This window comes from Chiloscyllium punctatum, chromosome 33, assembly GCF_047496795.1.
Source record: "Chiloscyllium punctatum isolate Juve2018m chromosome 33, sChiPun1.3, whole genome shotgun sequence".
NCBI lineage: Eukaryota > Metazoa > Chordata > Chondrichthyes > Orectolobiformes > Hemiscylliidae > Chiloscyllium > Chiloscyllium punctatum.
Window position 1 is genome coordinate 28639484 of NC_092771.1, and position 18855 is coordinate 28658338.

At 41.0% G+C, this 18855-nt stretch overlaps 1 protein-coding gene across 1 annotated transcript in view; it reads right to left on the minus strand.

Annotated features, from left to right (window-relative positions):
• The window catches only part of LOC140458518 (fibrillin-1-like), a 574711-nt gene that overhangs the window by 160098 nt on the left and 395758 nt on the right, over window positions 1-18855 (minus strand). The window contains exons 28-29 of the mRNA XM_072553247.1: window positions 17966-18091; window positions 15275-15397 (exon numbers count right to left, since the gene is read on the minus strand). Of these exons, the coding sequence (XP_072409348.1) occupies window positions 15275-15397; window positions 17966-18091 (249 nt within the window). The remainder of the gene's footprint in view (window positions 1-15274; window positions 15398-17965; window positions 18092-18855) is intronic.

Sequence of the window (18855 nt, forward strand, 5' to 3'; positions counted from 1 at the left end):
ATTTTTAGATCACAAATTTCGGCTTCCTTTTTGTCAAATTTCTTTCCTCATTTGTTTACTTCCATTTAGATAGATGCTATCTAATCATTCATACCTCAATTTTTTACATCTTTTATGTCTACTTTATCTATTACCATTAAATCTTTAGTTTATAATCTCTCCTGCACTTTATTCCATCACATCGCCTTTCACTTTTTCATAATCTGTTAATTTCTATATTATTTCTATTTTCATGAAGGATCAGCAAGCATGCATGATCAGTGCGGGGCAGACTTCATCTTAGTGAGGTAGAGGGATTTGGGAATTTGGCTGAACATGGGTCCTTTAAGTAAGCTCAAAGAATTGCTTTAAGTAAGGGTTCCAGAAAGAAGTATGCAGTTTAGGGTCACTGGGGAAGGGTGGGGTGGGGAAGTGTGCTTTTCTCTTCTACTGTACTTTTTTTTTCAGCCTGCAGAATTTGAGTTCCACTTTTGTGCAGCAGAAGGAGATGGTAAACCAGTAACTATCACTAGAAAAGAAGTTTGTAAGTATTGTATTATTTTACGAGTACTGTACGCGTTACCGACAGTGCTCAGACCAACTGGAAGGTGTAGACAATTTCAGTTATAGATCAGGATGCAGGGTTGCTTGGTTTGCTTGCTGAGCTGGAAGGTTCATTGTCAGATATCTCGTCACCATTCTAGGTAAAATCTTCAGTGAGCCTCCGGATGAAGCACTGGTGGTGTAGCCCGCTTTCTATTTTTTTGTTTGGGTTTCCTTGGGTTGGTGACATCATTTCCTGTGGTGATATAATTTCCTGTTATTTTTTTCAGGGGATATTAAATATGATCTAAGTCGATGTGTTTGTTGATAGAGTTCCGGTTGAACTGTCATGCTTCTAGGAATTCTCGTGCTTGTTTCTGTTTGGCTTGTCCGAGGATGTGTTGTCTCAGTCGAAGAGGTGTCCTTCCTCATCCGTATGTAAGGATACTAGTGGGTCATGTCTTTTTGTGGCTAGTTGATGTTCATCAATCCTGGTGGCTAGTTTTCTACTTGTTTGTCCAACGTATTTTGTTCTTGCAAGGTATTTTGTAAATGACATTAGTTTTGTTTGTTGTCTGTATAGGGTCTTTCAAGTTCATTAGCTGCTGTTTTAGTGTGTTGTGTTTGTGGGCTACCATGATGCCAAGGGGTCGCAGTAGACTGGCAGTCATTTCCGAGATGTCTTTGATGCAGGGGAGAGTGGCTAGGGTTTCTGGACGCATTTTGCCTGCTTGTTTGAGTTTGCTGCTGGGAAATCGACCGATTGTTTCATTGGGTACCTATTCATTTTGAATACACTGTGCAGGTGATTTTCCTCTGCTCTGCGTAGTTCCTCTGTGCCGCAGTGTGTGGTGGTTCAATGAAATAATGTTCTAAAGCAGCTTCATTTGTGGATTTTAGGATGATTACGTCTGTAGTTCAATATTTGATTCATATGTGTTGTTTTCCTGTAGATGCTGGTTTGAAGTTCCCCATTGGCTGTTCGGTCTACTGCGACATCTAGGAATGGCAGTTTGTTGTTGTTTCCCTCCTCTTTAGTTAACTTTATGTCAGTAAGGGTATTATTGATGGTCTTGAAGGTTTCCTCTAACTTGTTTCGTTTAGTAATGACAAAGGTGTCATCCACGTATTGGACCCAACAATTGGGTTGGATGGTTGGCAAGGCTAATTGTTCGAGTCTCTGCATTACTGCCTCTGCTGAGAAGCCTGATATTGGATCCCATTGTTGTTCTGTTGGTTTGTCTGTAGGTTTTGTTGTTGAAAGTGAAGTAGTTGGTAAGGCTTGGTTCCACGAGCTTGATGATACTGTCCACCCTGATAAAGTTGGTGGTGTTTGGTGTATGTGTCTTTGGTTCTTCTAATAGTGTAGTCAGTGTTTCCTTGGCCAGGTTGATGTTGATGGATGTAAACAGAGCTGTTATGTCAAAGGAGACCGTTATTTCATCCTCTTCTATCTTGGTGTCTTTGATGGTCTTCAGGAATTCTTAGGTGGAGTGGATGGAGTGGCATGAGTCTTCTACTAAGTGTTTTAGTCTTTGGTGTAGTTCCTTGGCCAATGTTAAAGTTGGTGTTCAAGGTAGCGAGACTATGGGTCTGAGGGGGACTCCTGGTTTGTGAATTTTGGGTAATCCGTAGAAGCATGGTGTGTTGGATCCATCTGGTTTCATTTTTTGGAAGTCGGTCTTAATTATGTCTCCAGATTTCTGAGGTTTTTTGAGTAGGGCTGTGATTCAGTTCTCTAGTTGTGGGGTTGGGTCTATCGCCACTTGTTGGTAAGCGTTGGTATCTGCACGTAGTAAGTTCACTTTCTCAATGTAGTTTCTTTGATTTAAAATGACTGTCAAGCATCCTTTGTCTGCAGGTAGGATAATAATGTTTTTATCTTTTTTTAGTCTTTCTAGTGGTGTCCTTTCTTGGGTATTGAGTGTGTTTCCTTCCTTATCCCTGCTTAATGTTGATGTGACTGCCTATCTGATAGTTTGCTGGGTTTCTTCTGTGAGTTGGTTGTCTTTCAGTGTTGTTTCTAATACTGCTAAGAAATCTTTCTTGTCTGCATCCTGGAAGTTGTAATTTAATCCTCTTATTTAGACTGCTTTTTCAGTGTCTGGTAAGGTTTGGTCAGATAAGGTTTTTATCCATGCTTCTGTGTTGTCAATGTTGTTATTTTGTGTAAGTTTGTCTTGTTTTTTTTCTGCAGGTCTAGTTTTTTTCATTTTCTGTTTTTGTCGATGTCTAATATCTATGGTTGTTGTAATGTGTCTGTCCATTCATGGTCTGATGCTTGAGTGAGTAAAGACTTTTGGCGCAAAATATCCCAGTAGCATTTACGGAGTCTATGGTGGGCATCATTATTCATTTCTCTAAGCATTCTGTAGTCATTTTGCTCTGCTATTCTTTTGGCTAGTGGGGTGTTAAGGGGAGGTTTGTATCTAAGACATTTAGGTAGTATCTATTTCCTTAGGCATTCGTACAAGTACAGTTGTTCGCAGGTGGCGCTCTGTCAGATGGCATTGGTTTCCCATTTTCGGGCCAGTTTTAGAGTATTGTGCCCATAGGTGTTCGTGAGCTTTGAAAAGGCTTGTAGCTCAGGTTGAGGTTCTGGATGTAGGTTTGTTTGCTGAGCTGGAAGGTTCATTTTCAGATGTTTCATCACCCTTCTAGGTAAGATCTTCAGTGAGCCTCTGGATGAAGCACTGGTGGTGGAGCCCGCTTTCTATTTCTTTGTTTGGGTTTCCTTGGGTTGGTGACATCATTTCCTGTGGTGATATCATTTCCTGTTATTTTTTCAGGGGGTAGTAAATATGATCCAAGTCAATGTGTTTGTTGATAGAGTTCCGGTTGAACTGTCATGCTTCTAGGAATTCTCGTGCTTGTTTCTGTTTGGCTTGTCCGAGGATGTGTTGTCCCAGTTGAAGAGGTGTCCTTCTTCATCCATATGTAAGGATACTAGTGAGAGTGGGTCATGTCTTTTTGTAGCTAGTTGATGATCATGTATCCTGGTGGCTAGTTTTCTGCCTGTTTGTCCAATGTAGTGTTTGTTACAGTTCTTGCAAGGTATTTTGTAAGTGACAGTAGTTTTGCTTGTTGTCTGTATAGGATCTTTCAAGTTCATTAGCTGCTATTTTGGTGTGTTGGTGGGTTTGTGGGCTACCATGGCGCCAAAGGGTCTGACTAGTCTGGTAGTTATTTCCGAGATGTCTTTAATGTAGGGGAGAGTGGCTAAAGTTTCTGGAAACGTTTTTTCTGCTTGTTTGGGTTTGTTGCTGAGAAATCTCCGGACTGTTTCACTAGGAGGCTCACTGAAGATCTTACCTAGTAAGGTGATGAAACGTCTGAAAACGAACTTTCCAGCTCAGTGAGCAAACCTACTTCCAGAACCTCAACCTGAGCTACAAATCTTCACAAAACTGGCTAATTATAGACCAATTAGCAATTAATAATAAACTGATATATAGTAGAGATGGCAAGAAAGGCAATGTGCTCTGACTGCAGAAAGTGGGAGTTTCAGGCTGCTGGTGTGATATAGGGCACACATCAGCAGTAAATGTTTGCAGCTCAAGGAACTTCAGCTCAGAGTTATTGGGTAGGCTCTTATGGTACAGTAATAGTGTCCATAGGTGGCAAATGTAGTTTAATGCGGAAAAGTGTGAGGTGATTCATTTTGGAAGGAGCACCAGGAACATAGAGTACTAGGCTAATGGTAAGATTCTTGGTAGTACAGATGAGCAGAGAGATCTCGGTGTCTATGTACATAGATCTCTGATCGTTGCAACCCAGGTTGATAGGGTTGTTAAGAAGGCATATGAGTGTTAGCTTTTATTGGTAGAGGGATTGAGTTTCAGAGCCACAAGGTCATGCTGCAGCTGTACAAAACTCTGGTGTGGCCACACTTGGAGTATTGTGTACAGTTCTGGTCACCACATCATAGGAAGGATGTGGAAGCTTTGGAAAGGGTTCAGAGGAGATTTACTAGGATATTGCCTGGAAAGGCTTATGAGGAAAGGCTGAGGGACTTGAGGCTGTTTGTGTTATAGAGAAGAAGGTTGAGAGGTGACTTAATTGAGACATATGAATCAGAGGGTTAGATAAGGTGGACACTGACAGCCTTTTTCCTTGGATGGTGATGGCTAGCACGAGGGGACATAGCTTTAAATTGAGGGGTGATAGATATAGGACAGATGTCAGAGGTAGTTCCTTTACTCAGAGAGTAGTAGGTGTGTGGAACGTACTGCCAACTTTAAGGGTGCAAGGTTTGTGAAGGTTTGTAGCTCAGGTTGAGGTTTAGGGTGTAGGTTTGCTCGTGAGCTGTAGGTTTGATATCCAGACGTTTCATTACCTGGCTAGGTAACATCATCAGTGGCGACCTCCAAGTGAAGCGAAGCTGTTGTCTTCTGCTTTCTATTTATATCTTTCTCCTGGATGGGGTTCCTGGGGTTTGTGGTGATGTCATTTCCTGTTCGCCACTGATGATGTTACCTATGGGCTAACACGCTACAACTGGCCCGAAGATGGGAAAGGACGAACAGGAAATGACATCGCCACAAATCCCAGGAACCCCATCCAGGAGAAAGATATAAATGGAAAGCAGGAGACAACAGCTTCGCTTCACTTGGAGGTCGCCACTGATGATGTTACCTAGCCAGGTAATGAAATGTCTGGATATCAAACCTACAGCTCAGCGAGCAAACCTACACCCTAAACTTTAACGGCATTTAAATGGTCATTAGATAGACATATGGATAAAAATGGAATAGTGTAGGATAGATGGGCTTCAGGTTGGTTGCACGTTGGCACAACATCGAAGGCCAAAGGGCCTGTACTGCGCAGTAATGTTCTATGTTGTATACTTCTGAACCAGAGGCCTGCATTCGAGTCCTACTTGCTCTAGAAATGTGTGATAACAGCTGTGAACAGTTTGATTAGAAAATATATTTTGAGCTGGAGGTGGAGCTACAGACACTGCAGCATATCAGGCAGGTGGAAAATCAGCTGGGCATTTTGTTCTGGGTGGCAGTCACACTCCTTTAGGATAGGATATTCTGATTTGGGCAATGGTCAAGGATAGGAAAGCATAATTGCAAGTGAGGCAGGTAAGGGGATTCTGAGAGTAGGAATGCAGGAGGTTCATTAATTGCCCAATGGGTTTGAGGTTGGATGAGAGTGAGGGCGGCAGGGTGGATGAACTAACCAATCATGGCTCCGTGATATGAGAGAGCAGAGAAACTATGAAAGAGGCTCATCTCAGAGAGTATGAGAAGTTAGGTGTTAAATTATAAATCAGAACCTCCACAATAATCATCTCTGTATTACTACCTGAGCCATGCACAAATTTACATGAGATGAATAAGAATAGAGGAGTAAATGCATGGTTCAAAGACTAGCATTGAGGTTGTAGGTTCTGCTTTTTTGAGGTACTGGCACCAGTACTGTGAAAAGTTGGACCTATATCATTGGGATGGTCTAGGCCTGAACCATGATGCGACTGATGTTCTTGTGAACTGTGAGGGAAGTGGAGAGAATGTTAAACTAATAAAAAGAGCAGTGAGAGATCAAGCTTGGATAAATGTAATAACTTATGGTGTAGAATTAAGGTTGGACAGAAAAATACAGATACAGAAAATGAAGGTCAGAGAATGTCAGGAAAGAAAACCTAAGAATTTGTCAGCAATAGAATAGATGCTCCACAGATAACAAAAGAAAATGCAAAACTAAAGACTCTGCTTAAATGTTAATAGCACTCGTAACAAAGTAAATTAATTGATAGCGCAAAAGTGAACAAGTACGATCTGATAATCATCAAGGAGATATGGATGGGGTACAGGATGATAAGGATTGAGGAATATTTGATATTCAAGAAGAATACCAAAGAATAGGTAAAGGCAGAGGGAGGCACCCCTAATCAAGATGACATTACTGCAGCAGTTAGTGATGACCTCGGTTCAGAGAGATCATGATGTAGAATTGTTTTGGGTAAAGATGAGGAATGATAAGGGGATAGAAGTCACTTGAGAACGATCTACAAGTTCCCAAAACAGTAACCACAATGTAGGAAGAAGTACACAAGAAATAGTATTGAGTACTTATGATGAAGGGATGGTAATAATTGTGAGTGATTTTATGAACATATGAAAGCAGAGCAGAAATCGATCACTTGGCCATTAAGCTGGCTCTGCTATTCAATAAAATGCGAGCTAATTGGTTTGTGTTTCGAATTTCACATTCCCATCTGTCCTAATAACACTTATTCCTCTACCTTATGAGAATCTAAGCATCTCTGCTTTAAAAATATTCAATTACCCTGCCTCTGCAGTCTTTTGAGGCAGGGAGTTCAAACAAAAGTTTCTACAGGTACCTAAAAAGAAAAAAATAAAGTGCGAGTTGGTTCTCCAGAGGTGAGAAGAAATGGTGGGTGCAATGAATGAATACTTGATTTCTACCCTCATCATAGAAGATATAAAAGAAACCCAGTATAACCTGTAAATCAGGAGGTTAAATGAAGAAATGGAACTTGGTGTAATTACAATCACTAGGGAAGTAGTACTGAGCAAACTAATGGGATTCACGGGTTCTGGTGGACTTTGTCTGAGTCAGGTAGTATGACTTAGGCAGGTAGTACTGAGGAGGTGGGGAGGCTGCAGGAAGATTTCAACAGTTTAGGAGTGTGGTCCAGGAAATGGCTGATGAAATCCAACGTGAGCAAATGCGAGGTCTTGCACTTTGGAAAAAAGAATACAGGCATGGACAACTTTCTAAACAGTGAGAAAATTCATAAAGCTGAAGTACAAAGGGATCTGGCAGTGCTAGTCCAGGATTCTCTAAAGGTTAACTTTTAGGTTGAATCTGCGATAAGAAAGCAAATGTAATGTTGTCATTTATCTCATGAAAGTTGGAATATAAAAGCAGTGATGTGCTTCTGAGACTTTATAAAGCTCTAGTTAGGCCCCATTTAGAATATTGTGTCCAATTTTGGTCCCCACACCTCAGGAAGGATATACTGGCACTAGAGTGTGTCTAGCGGAGATTCACACGGATGATCCCTGGAATGGTAGGCCGAGTGTACGATGAACGGCTGAGGATTCTGGGATTGTATTCATTAGACATTAGAAGGTTGAGAGGAGATCTAATAGAAACTTGCAAGATAATGCATGACTTAGAAAGGGTGGATGCAGGAAGTTGTTTCCATTAGGTGGGGAGACTAGGACCCGTGAGCACAGCCTTAGAATTAGAGGGGAGTCAATTTAGAATGGAAGTGAGGAGACATTTCTTCAGTCAGAGAGTGGTGGGCCTGTGGAATTCATTGCCACGGAGCGCAGTGGATGCCGGGATGTTAAATGTCTTCAAGGCAGAGATTGATAAATTCTTGATCTCGCAAGGAATGAAGAGCTATGGGGAGAGTGTGGGTTCACGGAGTTAAGATGCCCATCAGCCATGATTAAATGGCAGAGTGGACTCAATGTGCCAAATGGCCTAACTTTCACTCCTATGTCTCATGGACATATGGAGTCTCTTAAAAAAAAAGGGGGCTATTGAGCGATTAAATGATTTGTGTTAATTTTCCAAAATTTATTAGGCTCTGGGAATAGTGCATCTATCTGGAAAATAGCAAGTCAAATCCACTAATCAAGGGAAGGAGGGAGTGGAAAGCAGAAAACTGGAAACTATAGGTCAGTGAGTTTTATGTCTGTCATAGGAACAGTTCTAGAATTGATCACTATGGAGGATCACATAGGAAGCACAGAAAGTAGGTGCAGGAATATGCTGGAATCATATAAGGATGTGATTGCACTGGACAGAGTGCAGAGGAGATTTACCAGGATGTTACCTGGGCTGGATAGACTGGGGTTGTTTTCCTTGGAGCAGAGGAGGCTGAGAAGGGTGTATGATTGAGATGTTGTGGATGCAATGAGTTAGTGGTATTATTGTTAGACTATTAATCTAGAAACTCAGCAGATGTTCTGGGGAATCCAGATTCAAATCTCCCATGGCAGACAGTGGAATGTGAATTAAATAAATATCTGGAATTAAGAATCTAATGATGACCAAGAAAATCACTGTTGATTGTTAGTAAAACGCATCATAGATGTCCTTCAAGTAAGAAAACCAGCCATCCTCACCTGGTTTGACCTACCTGTGATTCCTGACCGAAAGCAATGTAGTTGATTTTCAACTGCCCTCTGAAATGGCTGAGCACTCAGTTGTATCAGCCGCTATGAATTCTCAACAAAGAAATGAAACTGGACGGACCACTTGGGTATCAACCTAGGCACCAGAAATGACAATGATACAAGCAGCCCTGTCAACCCTGCCAAGTCCTCCCTACTGACATCAGGGGGCAAGTGCCAAAATTTGGACAGTTCTCCAAATGTCAGGCACCAGCCTGACATAGTCATACTCACAAAATCACACTTTACAATGTTCCAGACATCACCATCATTATCCCTGAATATGTCCACTGGCAAGACAGACCCAGCAGGTGGCGGCACAGTGGTATAAGTCAGCAGAGAGTTGCCCTGGGTGTCCTCAACATTGACTCTGGACCCCATAAAAGTCTCATGGCATCACGTCAAACACTGGGCAAGGAGACCTCCTGCTAATGATCATGTATCATACTTCTGCAGCTGAGGAATCTGTACTTCTCCATGTTGAGCAACACTTGGAGGATAAGATATAACAGCAGAACTTGGCTATTCTGCCCATCAGGTCTGCCCCCACTCCCCTATCTTCTCCCCATAATCTTTGATCTCTTTAATCAAGAGCCTATCTATCTCTATCTAAAATACACCAAATAACTTAGTCTCCCCAGCCTTCGGTGGCAATGACCTTCCCAGATTCCCCACACTCTGGCTGAAGAACTTCCTCCTCTTCTCAGTTCTTAAGTGGTCATTTGCTCTGTGGCTGTGCTCTTGGGTCCTAGTTGCTTTTACTAATGAAAACATTTTCTCCATGTCCAATTTAACCAGGTCTCTTAAGTATTCTGTATGTTTCAGATATCCCCTCATCCTTCTAAATTCCATTGAGTACAGACCTAGATTTCTCAACTGCTCCTTATACAACAAGCCCTTCATCCCAAGGATCATTCTTGTAATTCTTCTCCAACACATCCATCCTTATGTTTGGGGCCCAAAACCACTCACAATATTCCAACTATGGTCTGACTAGAGCCTTATACAGCCTCAGCAGTCCATCCCTTCTCTTAATTATAGGCTTCTTAGAATGCACAAACTCCACAAAGTTGTCTGAGGATTGAATTGAACCCAGGTCCCTGGTGCTGTGAGGCAGCAGTGCAAACCTGAATGAATGCTAACATTGCATTTGCTTTCCTAACTGCCAACTGAACCTTAAGAGAATCCTGAACCAAGATTCCTAAGTCCCTTTGTGCTTCAGATTTCCAAAGCCTTTCCGCATTTAGAAAACAGTCTTTGCCTCTATTTTTCCGACCAAAGTGCATAATCTCACACTTTCCCCCATTTCATTCCATCCGCCACTTGTCTGCCCATTCTCCTAGCCTGCCCAAGTTCTTCTGCAGCCTGCCTATCTCTTCAACACTACCTGTCCCTGCATTTATCTTTGTGTCCCCTACAAACTTAACAGTGCCTTCAGTTCCTTTGTCCACATTGTTAATGTATAACATGAACAATTGTGATCTGAATAAGGACCCTTGCAGAACACTACCAGTCACTGCTGCCATTCTGAAAAAGATGCCTCTATCCCCACTCTGTGCCTTCTGCTAGTCAATCAATTCTTGGTACATGATAATACCTTACCCCTGGCTCTTATCTAATTTAGCAGTCTTCTTTGCAGCGACTGTCAAAGGCATTCTGGAAATCCAAATAGATTACATGCACTGGTTCTCCGTTGTCTAACTTGCCCATTACCTCCTCAAAGAATTCTAACAGATTTGTCAGGCATGATCTCCCCTTGATGAAGCAGTGCTGATTCAGCCTATTATATCACGGACTTCCAAGTACTCTGCAATCGCATCTTTAATAATGGACTCTAAAATGTTACCAACAACTGAGGTCAGGCTAACCTGCCTGTTTTCTGCCTCCCTCCCTTCCTCTGGGAATATCTCTGACTCTAATTAAATGCCTGAAAGTTCACCACCAATGTCTCCAAAACTTCCGCAGCCATTTCCTTCAGAACTCTGGAGGGTTGTCCATCCATTCTGGGTGATTTATCCACTTTCAGAACTTTCAGCTTCCCAGCACTTCCTCTTTAGTGATGGCTATTAGATTAGATTAGATTACTTACAGTGTGGAAACAGGCCCTTCGGCCCAACAAGTCCACACCGCCCCGCCGAAGCGCAACCCACCCATACCCCTAACCTAACACTACGGGCAATTTAGCATGGCCAATTCACCTGACCTGCACATCTTTGGACTGTGGGAGGAAACCGGAGCACCCGGAGGAAACCCACGCAGACACGGGGAGGACGTGCAAACTCCACACAATCAGTCGCCTGAGGCGGGAATTGAACCCGGGTCTCTGGTGCTGTGAGGCAGCAGTGCTAACCACTGTGCCACCGTGCCGCCCATGTTTGACTGAGTATGGCATCAAGGACCCTAGCAAAACTGCAATCAGTGAAAACCAGGGGAAAAGCTCTCTACTGGTTGGAGTCATATCTGGCACATTGGAAGATGGTTATGGTTATGTAAGTCATTTCAGCTCTAGAACATCTCTGCAGGATTTCCTCAGTCTAGCGTCCTAGGCCCAACCATCTTCAGCTGCTTCGTCAATGACCTTACTTCCATTTTAAAGGTCAGGAGTGGGAATATTTACTGATCACTGCACTCCTCAGATACTGAAGTCCTTTTTTTTGAAAGATCTGGACAATATCCTGGCTTGGGCAGAAAAGTGGCAAGTAACATTCACGCCACATAAATGCCAGGCAATTAGCATATCCAGTAAGAGATAATCCAAACACCATCCCTTGACATTCAATGGCACTACAAGTACTGAATATCTCACTATCAATATCCTGGAGGTTACCATTAACTAGAAACTCAACTGGATCATCACATAAACACAGTGACAGGAGCAGGTCAGAGCCTAGGAATATTGCAGTGAGTAACTCACCTCCTGACTTCCTAATGCCTGACAATCATGTACAAGGTACAAGTCAGGAGTGCGATGGAATATTCCCCACTTGCCTGGATGAGCGCAGCTCTTACATCACTCAAGAAGGTTGACACCATTCAAGGCAAAGCAACCCATTTAACTGGCACCAAACCCACAAACATTCATTCCCTTCACCACTAATACTCAGTAACAACAGTGTGTGCTTTCTAAGATACATTGCAGAAATCTGCCAAAAATCCTAAGACAGCAATGTCCAACTGATGACCACTTCCATCTAGAAGGACAAGAGCAGCAGCTACATGGGAACACCACCACCTGCAAGTCCCTCTCCAAGCCAATCACCATCCTGACTCGGAAATATATCTCCATTCCTTCATTCTCCCTGAGTCAAGATCATGGAGTTGCCTCCCTAACAGCACTGTTAATCTGCCTATAGCACACGGACTGCAGAGGTTCAAGAAGGCAGTTTCCCACCAACTTCTTAAGGGTAACTAAGGATAGGCAATAAATACTGACCAGCCAGCAATGGCCACCTTCTATGATTAAACGAAAAAAAAATTATGAGGGGTGTAGATAGGGTAGATGGGAAGCAACATTTCCCCTTGTTGGAGATATTAATGACCGGGGCATAGATTTAAGGCCGGAGTAGGGGTTTTAGAGGGGATAGAGACATAGAGGTCTACAGCATGGAAACAGGCCCTTTGGCTCAACATGCCCATACTGTCCAGTTTTCACAATTAAAGGGATACGTTTGGTCCATATCCCTTCATACCTATTCATCTAGGTTACTGACTAAATGTTTATTAAATAATAAAATTATACTTGCTTCCACCACTATTTCCAGCAGCCCGTTCTAGATGGTGTCCACCCTCGGTGTGAAATAAAAGCTGACCCTCTGGACTCTTTGTACCTCTCCATTCTCACCTTAAATCTGTGACCTCTAGTTTTAGACTCCCCCACCTTGGGGAAAAGCTGTTACTTATCTACCTCATAAAATCATGCCTCTCATGATCTTATATGCCTTTTACAGGTCACCTCTCAGTCTCCGCCTATCCACCCATTCCTTATGACAAATTCTTCCGGTCCAGGTAGCAACCTCATAAATCTTTTGCAATCTTTCTAGTTTAATAATACCATCTCTACAGTACAGCAACTAGAACTGCACACAGTACTCCAAATGTGGCCTCACTAACGTCTTGTCCCATTTCCTGTATTGTGTTCTGACCAATGAAAACAAGCATACTGAAAGCCTTCTTCATCACCTTATCTAGCGGAGATTCCACGGATGTGAGAAAACATTTTTTCAGCCAGAGGGTGGTGGGAATCTGGAACTCACTGCCTGTAAGAATAGTAGAAGCAGAAACCCACGTACTATTTTGAAAATATTTATATGTGCACTGTGATACCAGGACATAGAATGCTATGGGCCATCTTCTGGAAAATGGGATTTGAACTGTTAGGTCCATGTATTTGAATAGCACAGATATAATGGGCTGAAAGGCCTTTTTCTACACTACTGACCTCCATAGAAGGAAGAATAAAAAAAACAGAATAAGATTTAAATGGAGATTGACTGTCAGTTCCGAGGCGCAGAAAGGTAGGTGTTCTAGTATACAAATCTATTTATTTTTATTCATTCAAGAATGAGGGTAGTTAAGAGTCAACCACTTTGCTGTGGGTCTGGAATCACATGTAAGCCAGACCAGGTAAGGATGGCACATTTCCTTCCCTAAGGACATCAGTGAACCAGAAAGGTTTTTCTGACAATCAACAACACTTTCATGGTCATCATTAGAATTTCAATTTCAGATTTTTATTGAATTAAAATTCACCTCCCCTGTAAAAATTATACACAAGTTGCTTTCTATTGCAAGTCATGAAAAATTAGTATGCATGAGTTTAATTAGAGTCAAAAACAGAAATTGCTGGAAAAGCTCAGCTGGTCTGGTAGCATTTACGGATGGAAATCAGAGTTAACGTTTCATGTTCAGTGACCCTTCTTCCCTGTTCTGAAGATACCACCAAACCTGCTGAGCTTTTCTAACAATTTCTGTTTTTATTTCTGATTTATAGCATCCACAGTTCTTTCAGTTGAGATTAAGAGGGTTTATGGAATTCAGCACATAAAGAGATCAACTATGATCTTCTTTAATGGAAAAGTAGTCTCGAAGCAGCAATAGGGTACTTCTGCTCCAAACTTGAATGTTTGTATTATCATTCAATCTCTGTTTTTCTGCACAGATGCTGCCTAACCTTATGAGTAATTCCAGTACTTTATTGATTTTATTTCATTAGGTACAACTGGTTACTGATAATAGTTTTGACATCCCTTTTTAATTGAGTGAATCCTTAACATGACAGAAACTCAGATGTTTCTGTGCTTCGATATGCTGCATGGATTGAAATAGAAGGAAACATTTTTACTGAATTACAGTTTATTGGAAATCAGTTTTGTAGAAAAGCCAGAATATTTCTATGGTATGTTGATGCCTATAACTCCTCCCCACATTCCCAGTGTCTTGACAGGCAGTGGAAACCTTTTTCTCCACACAGCTGTCATTCTTTATCATTGACTAAAAGCAATGAGTAAAAGCAACTGAGAGTATAAATTATAATTATGGTTCTTCTCTTGCTTTTCAGTAAAAGTACAATTGCTGTTTTTCTTGGCATTATGTCATTAAACTTGAACAGAACTGCCAGTCACACCAATAGCTGATATTTGAAGAAAGTCAACTTTGTACTTTGTAAAATATATTTGCTAAACTGATACATAAACACTAAGTGTTAGAAAAATACACATCAGGCTCTCCAAATGATCAGTTGGGCTACAGAAGGCTATATAGCATGATGTGAATTAGTTGCCCCAATAGATCTGAGTTTACTGGGGAAGTGTTAAATGCATATTACAACTGGCTTCATAATCCATGAATTTGGAAAGTGAAAAATTGGCTAGTGTTCTAACAATAGTCATTCAATGCCCCTACTGGAACTGCATGTGTGAATATCAGGTAACGATAGAACTACGTTTGACTTGCTGACCGTGTGATGCTCTCACAGAAAGGCTGAATAAAGAGGTTGCTCAATTGTACATATCTCAACAAGTAGTCAATTATTTGAGGAGGGGAGGTGAAAATTACTAGAAAATTAAAAATAGGAGAAATCTAAGTTATTTTATATTGGATTATACTCTAAACAAAATGTTATAGTTATATAAAGTGCAATAACAAACATAACACATCTAAACACAGTTTGCATGAAATTTCTTTGTTCCAACATTGGAAGTGAGAATTTAAGACTAGGAACAGGGCAGTAGGCTGCATGTATATTAATGACATGTTCATGGTTAATAACAAAAAATGTCTAAGCTTCAATTCATGAAAGATGACTGACAGATATTAACTAAAATTATGCTAGTGCGATAAAATTATTATAATTGACTTTGCTGGGACACAATGGAATATCTTGACACAAACAAGACAACTTAAAATTTCAACATGTTTCTTAGAGTTAAAAAGTAGACCACAGAATTAATTCTAATACCCTTTAATAATGATTCAATCTGAAATAGTGAACATTCTAATGAGATCAATACATTTGGGATTGCAGATTATTGCTGAAATTGCTTAACTGTCTGTATTTATAGCAAAATGGTTTCTGAATAATTATGTCTTACCTGTACAAGATCGTTGGTCTGGGAGCAATGCATAGCCACTCCGACAGCTGCACTCATAACTGCCATCAAAATTTGTGCAATAAGTCTCACATCCTCCATTCATGATTGTACATTCATCGATGTCTGTAACAGAAAGTAACTTGAGAATAAGTTTTGCAGTCTAGTTTGGGTAGATTACATTTTCAAATCTGAATTGATGATACAACCACATGACGTTAGGTACAGTACATAAAATAAGTTAAACCTGTAGCATGAAATCTGATATCACCAATAACGGGGAGTTTGAAACCAATAACTTTGCAATCCAGAAACAGTCAAAGAATGTCAAAGACCTTCAAGTGCTAGTTGAAGAATAAATTTAATTGTTACAAGGTGGTGTATGAGTGCACTCATTCTTTCGTTTACATCTTTTGATGAACAAAGCAATAAAGACATCGTTTTTGAAATGTGCAGTAAACTTATACAGAGGTTCTTCCCTGCTGTTATTAGACTTATGAATAGACCTCTCATATATCAGAGCTGATCTTTACCTTCTCTGTACCTTCTCTGTAGCTGGAACACTCTGTTTTCTGTTCTATTAGCCTTATGTATTTATGTAAGGTATGATTTGTTTGGTTAGCACTCAAAACAATACTTTTCACTGTATCTCTGTACTTGAGACAATAATAAATCAAATCAAATTATACAGCAATTTGGTCTTTGTTTTTACTGTCAATTACTGTCAATTTTGAGTATGAGGTTCATATTTAATTTCCACCATTCCCAGGGGAGAAAAAAAATGAAGATTAGTTTGTTTGTTATAATCTTTGCCTTTTACATGGTCTTTCCAGGGGTTCATGGGATTACGTTTTCCTGAATTTACTTGAAGTGGAAAATAAAAAAATATTCACCAATCCACTGATTCTCTGACTGGATCCCTACATTATGTAGCGGGGTTAATAGCTTTGTAGTAGGCTCCAGGTATACTCACTGTATGGGGAAGCCGAGCAAATAAACCCAAGACAAAGGAGCATGGCACTAGAGAATAAATGAAGTGAAGCATCGCTACAACTGATCAGGTTACTGCTGAAACCATAACTATCCAGTTTTGGCCCGTTTATTTCAGGAGGAATATATTTGCACTGGAACTACTTCAGAGAAGATGCATTAGCTTTAACCCTTGACATCATGGTAGCCCATAAACCCACCAACAGACTAAAACAGCAGCTAATGAACTTGGAAGACGCTATACAGACAACAATCAAAACTAATATCATTTACAAAATACCTTGCAAGAACTGTAACAAATACTACATTGGACAAACAGGCAGAAAACTAGCCACCAGGATACATGAACATCAACTAGCCACAAAACAACATGATCCTCTCTCGCTAACATCCTTACATACGAATGAGGAAGGACACCACTTTGACTGGAACAACACATCAATCCTAGAACAAGCCAAACAGAGACATGCACGAGAATTCCTATAAGCATGGCATTCCAACCAGGACTCTATCAACAAAAACATTGACTTGGATCCCATTTACCACCCCCTGAGAAAAAGAACAGGAAATGACACTATTATAGGAAGTGACATCACTAACCCAAAGAAACCCAAACAAATAAATAGAAAGCAGGAAACATCAGCAGTGCTTCGTCCGGAGGCTCACTGAAGATGTTACCTAGTGTAGTGACGAACATATGAAAATGAACCTTCCAACTCAGCCAGCAAACCTATATCCAGAACTTCAACCTGAGCTACAAATATTCCCAAAACTCTTATGATTTTATTACCTATAGATTCTACAATTCCAATGCTCTCTTCACTGTCCACCCATCTTCTTTCTTATATAAACCTGTGCTCATACAAAAACCCTCTACTTTAGCTTGCAGCGAGTCTACCTGACCTGCACATCCCTGAACACTATGAGTAATTTAGCATGGCCAATCCATCTAACCTGCACATCTTTAGACTGTGGGAGGAAACTGGGGCACCCAGAGGAAACCCACGGAGACACAGAGAGAATGTGCAGACTTGACACATACAGTTCCCCGAGGGTGGAATCGAACCCAGATCCCTGGTGCTGTGAGGCAACAGTGCTAATCACTGAACCACTGTGCTGCCCCCCCTGTTTTTCCAATTCTGACACCTTTGTACATCCTTAATTTTAATTGGTCCAAGGATTGCAGCTATATTTTCAGTTGCCTTACACTGTGGAATTCCCTCTAAATTCTTCTCCCATTTTGACGTGATCTTCAAAACCAACCTGTCTGGCCAGCTTTTGGTCATCTGTTCTGATATCGTCTGAGACTCAATAGCATTTTTATGTGATGAAAAGTGTCTTGTGAAGCTCACTTCATAAGGCATTACATAAATGCAAATTATTGTTTTTTGTCTTTGCTGAAGTCCTCGTTCCCAACCCACATAGCCATGAAGCTGAAAACTTGCAACTGGCAATACAAATATTGGCGAGCTGTCAGGATACACACACGTTTATAAAGATTATCCATCTAATTTTGCTTTTTCTTGATAGATGGAAGGATTACTTATTCTGTGTTAAACAGTCTATATGAGTGTGCTCTTTACTTTTGTAGGGTTCAAGGGTACAATGAACCATTCCACCAGTCCATGAAAAATAACTTCTTATAATCTAGTTACTTTAGTAATTTACCAATTTAATAATTCAATAAGTTTTAACAGCACTTACCAACACAACCTTGTTTGTCAGGTGTTGCTTGATATCCAGTATTACAAGCACATTGGTACTGTCCAATCATGTTGACACAACGTCCATTTTTACAAAGGTTGTCGCTCAACTCACATTCATTAATATCTATAAAAATATTTGAAATAGTTAAACTAGACAATATGTTAAAAAATGTAAAAGGACAATCACTGCATTTTGATCCTAAAGATTCTTCATTTTGGGAAATGCAGCAAGTGACTAGGTTTGATTACTAACTCCAACAAAGAGAAAACTGCAAGGCCAAAACGGTTCAGACTGTGTATGCTCACATTTTCTACTTCCATTAATTGAAACAAATATCAAACAGCTTTTGTACGATCATGTTCCCTAATAGGCAGAATCTCTAAATTGGGACAGGAGTGCTGGGAGAGGAGTGTTCCTCCTTTATGATGTTTGAGGTGAGGGACGCCATTAGTATCCAATTCAAGTACATCTGCAGGAAGTGCACCCAACTCTCGCTCCTCCAAGACCAAGGGAAATGGAGCGGGAGCTGAATGAACTTCGGATCATTCAGGAGGCAGAGGCTGTGACAGATAAGAGTTACAAAGACGCAGTTACTCCTCAGCAAAAAGAAAGCTGGGTAACTGTTCGAAGGAGGGAAAAACAGTCAGTGCAGGGATCCCCCATGGTCGTTCCCCGGAGAAACACATATACTGTTTTGGATACTGTTGGAGGGGGGGGGGGGGGGGATGACTTACCAGGGCATGCAGTGGGGTGCAGATTTCTGGCACAGAGTCTGTCTCTGTTGCACAGAAGGGAAGGAGGGAAAGGAGGAAAGTGTTAGTCATTGGGGACTCAATAGTTAGAGGTTCAGATAGAAGGTTTGTTGGGAACGAGACTCATGGTTGGTG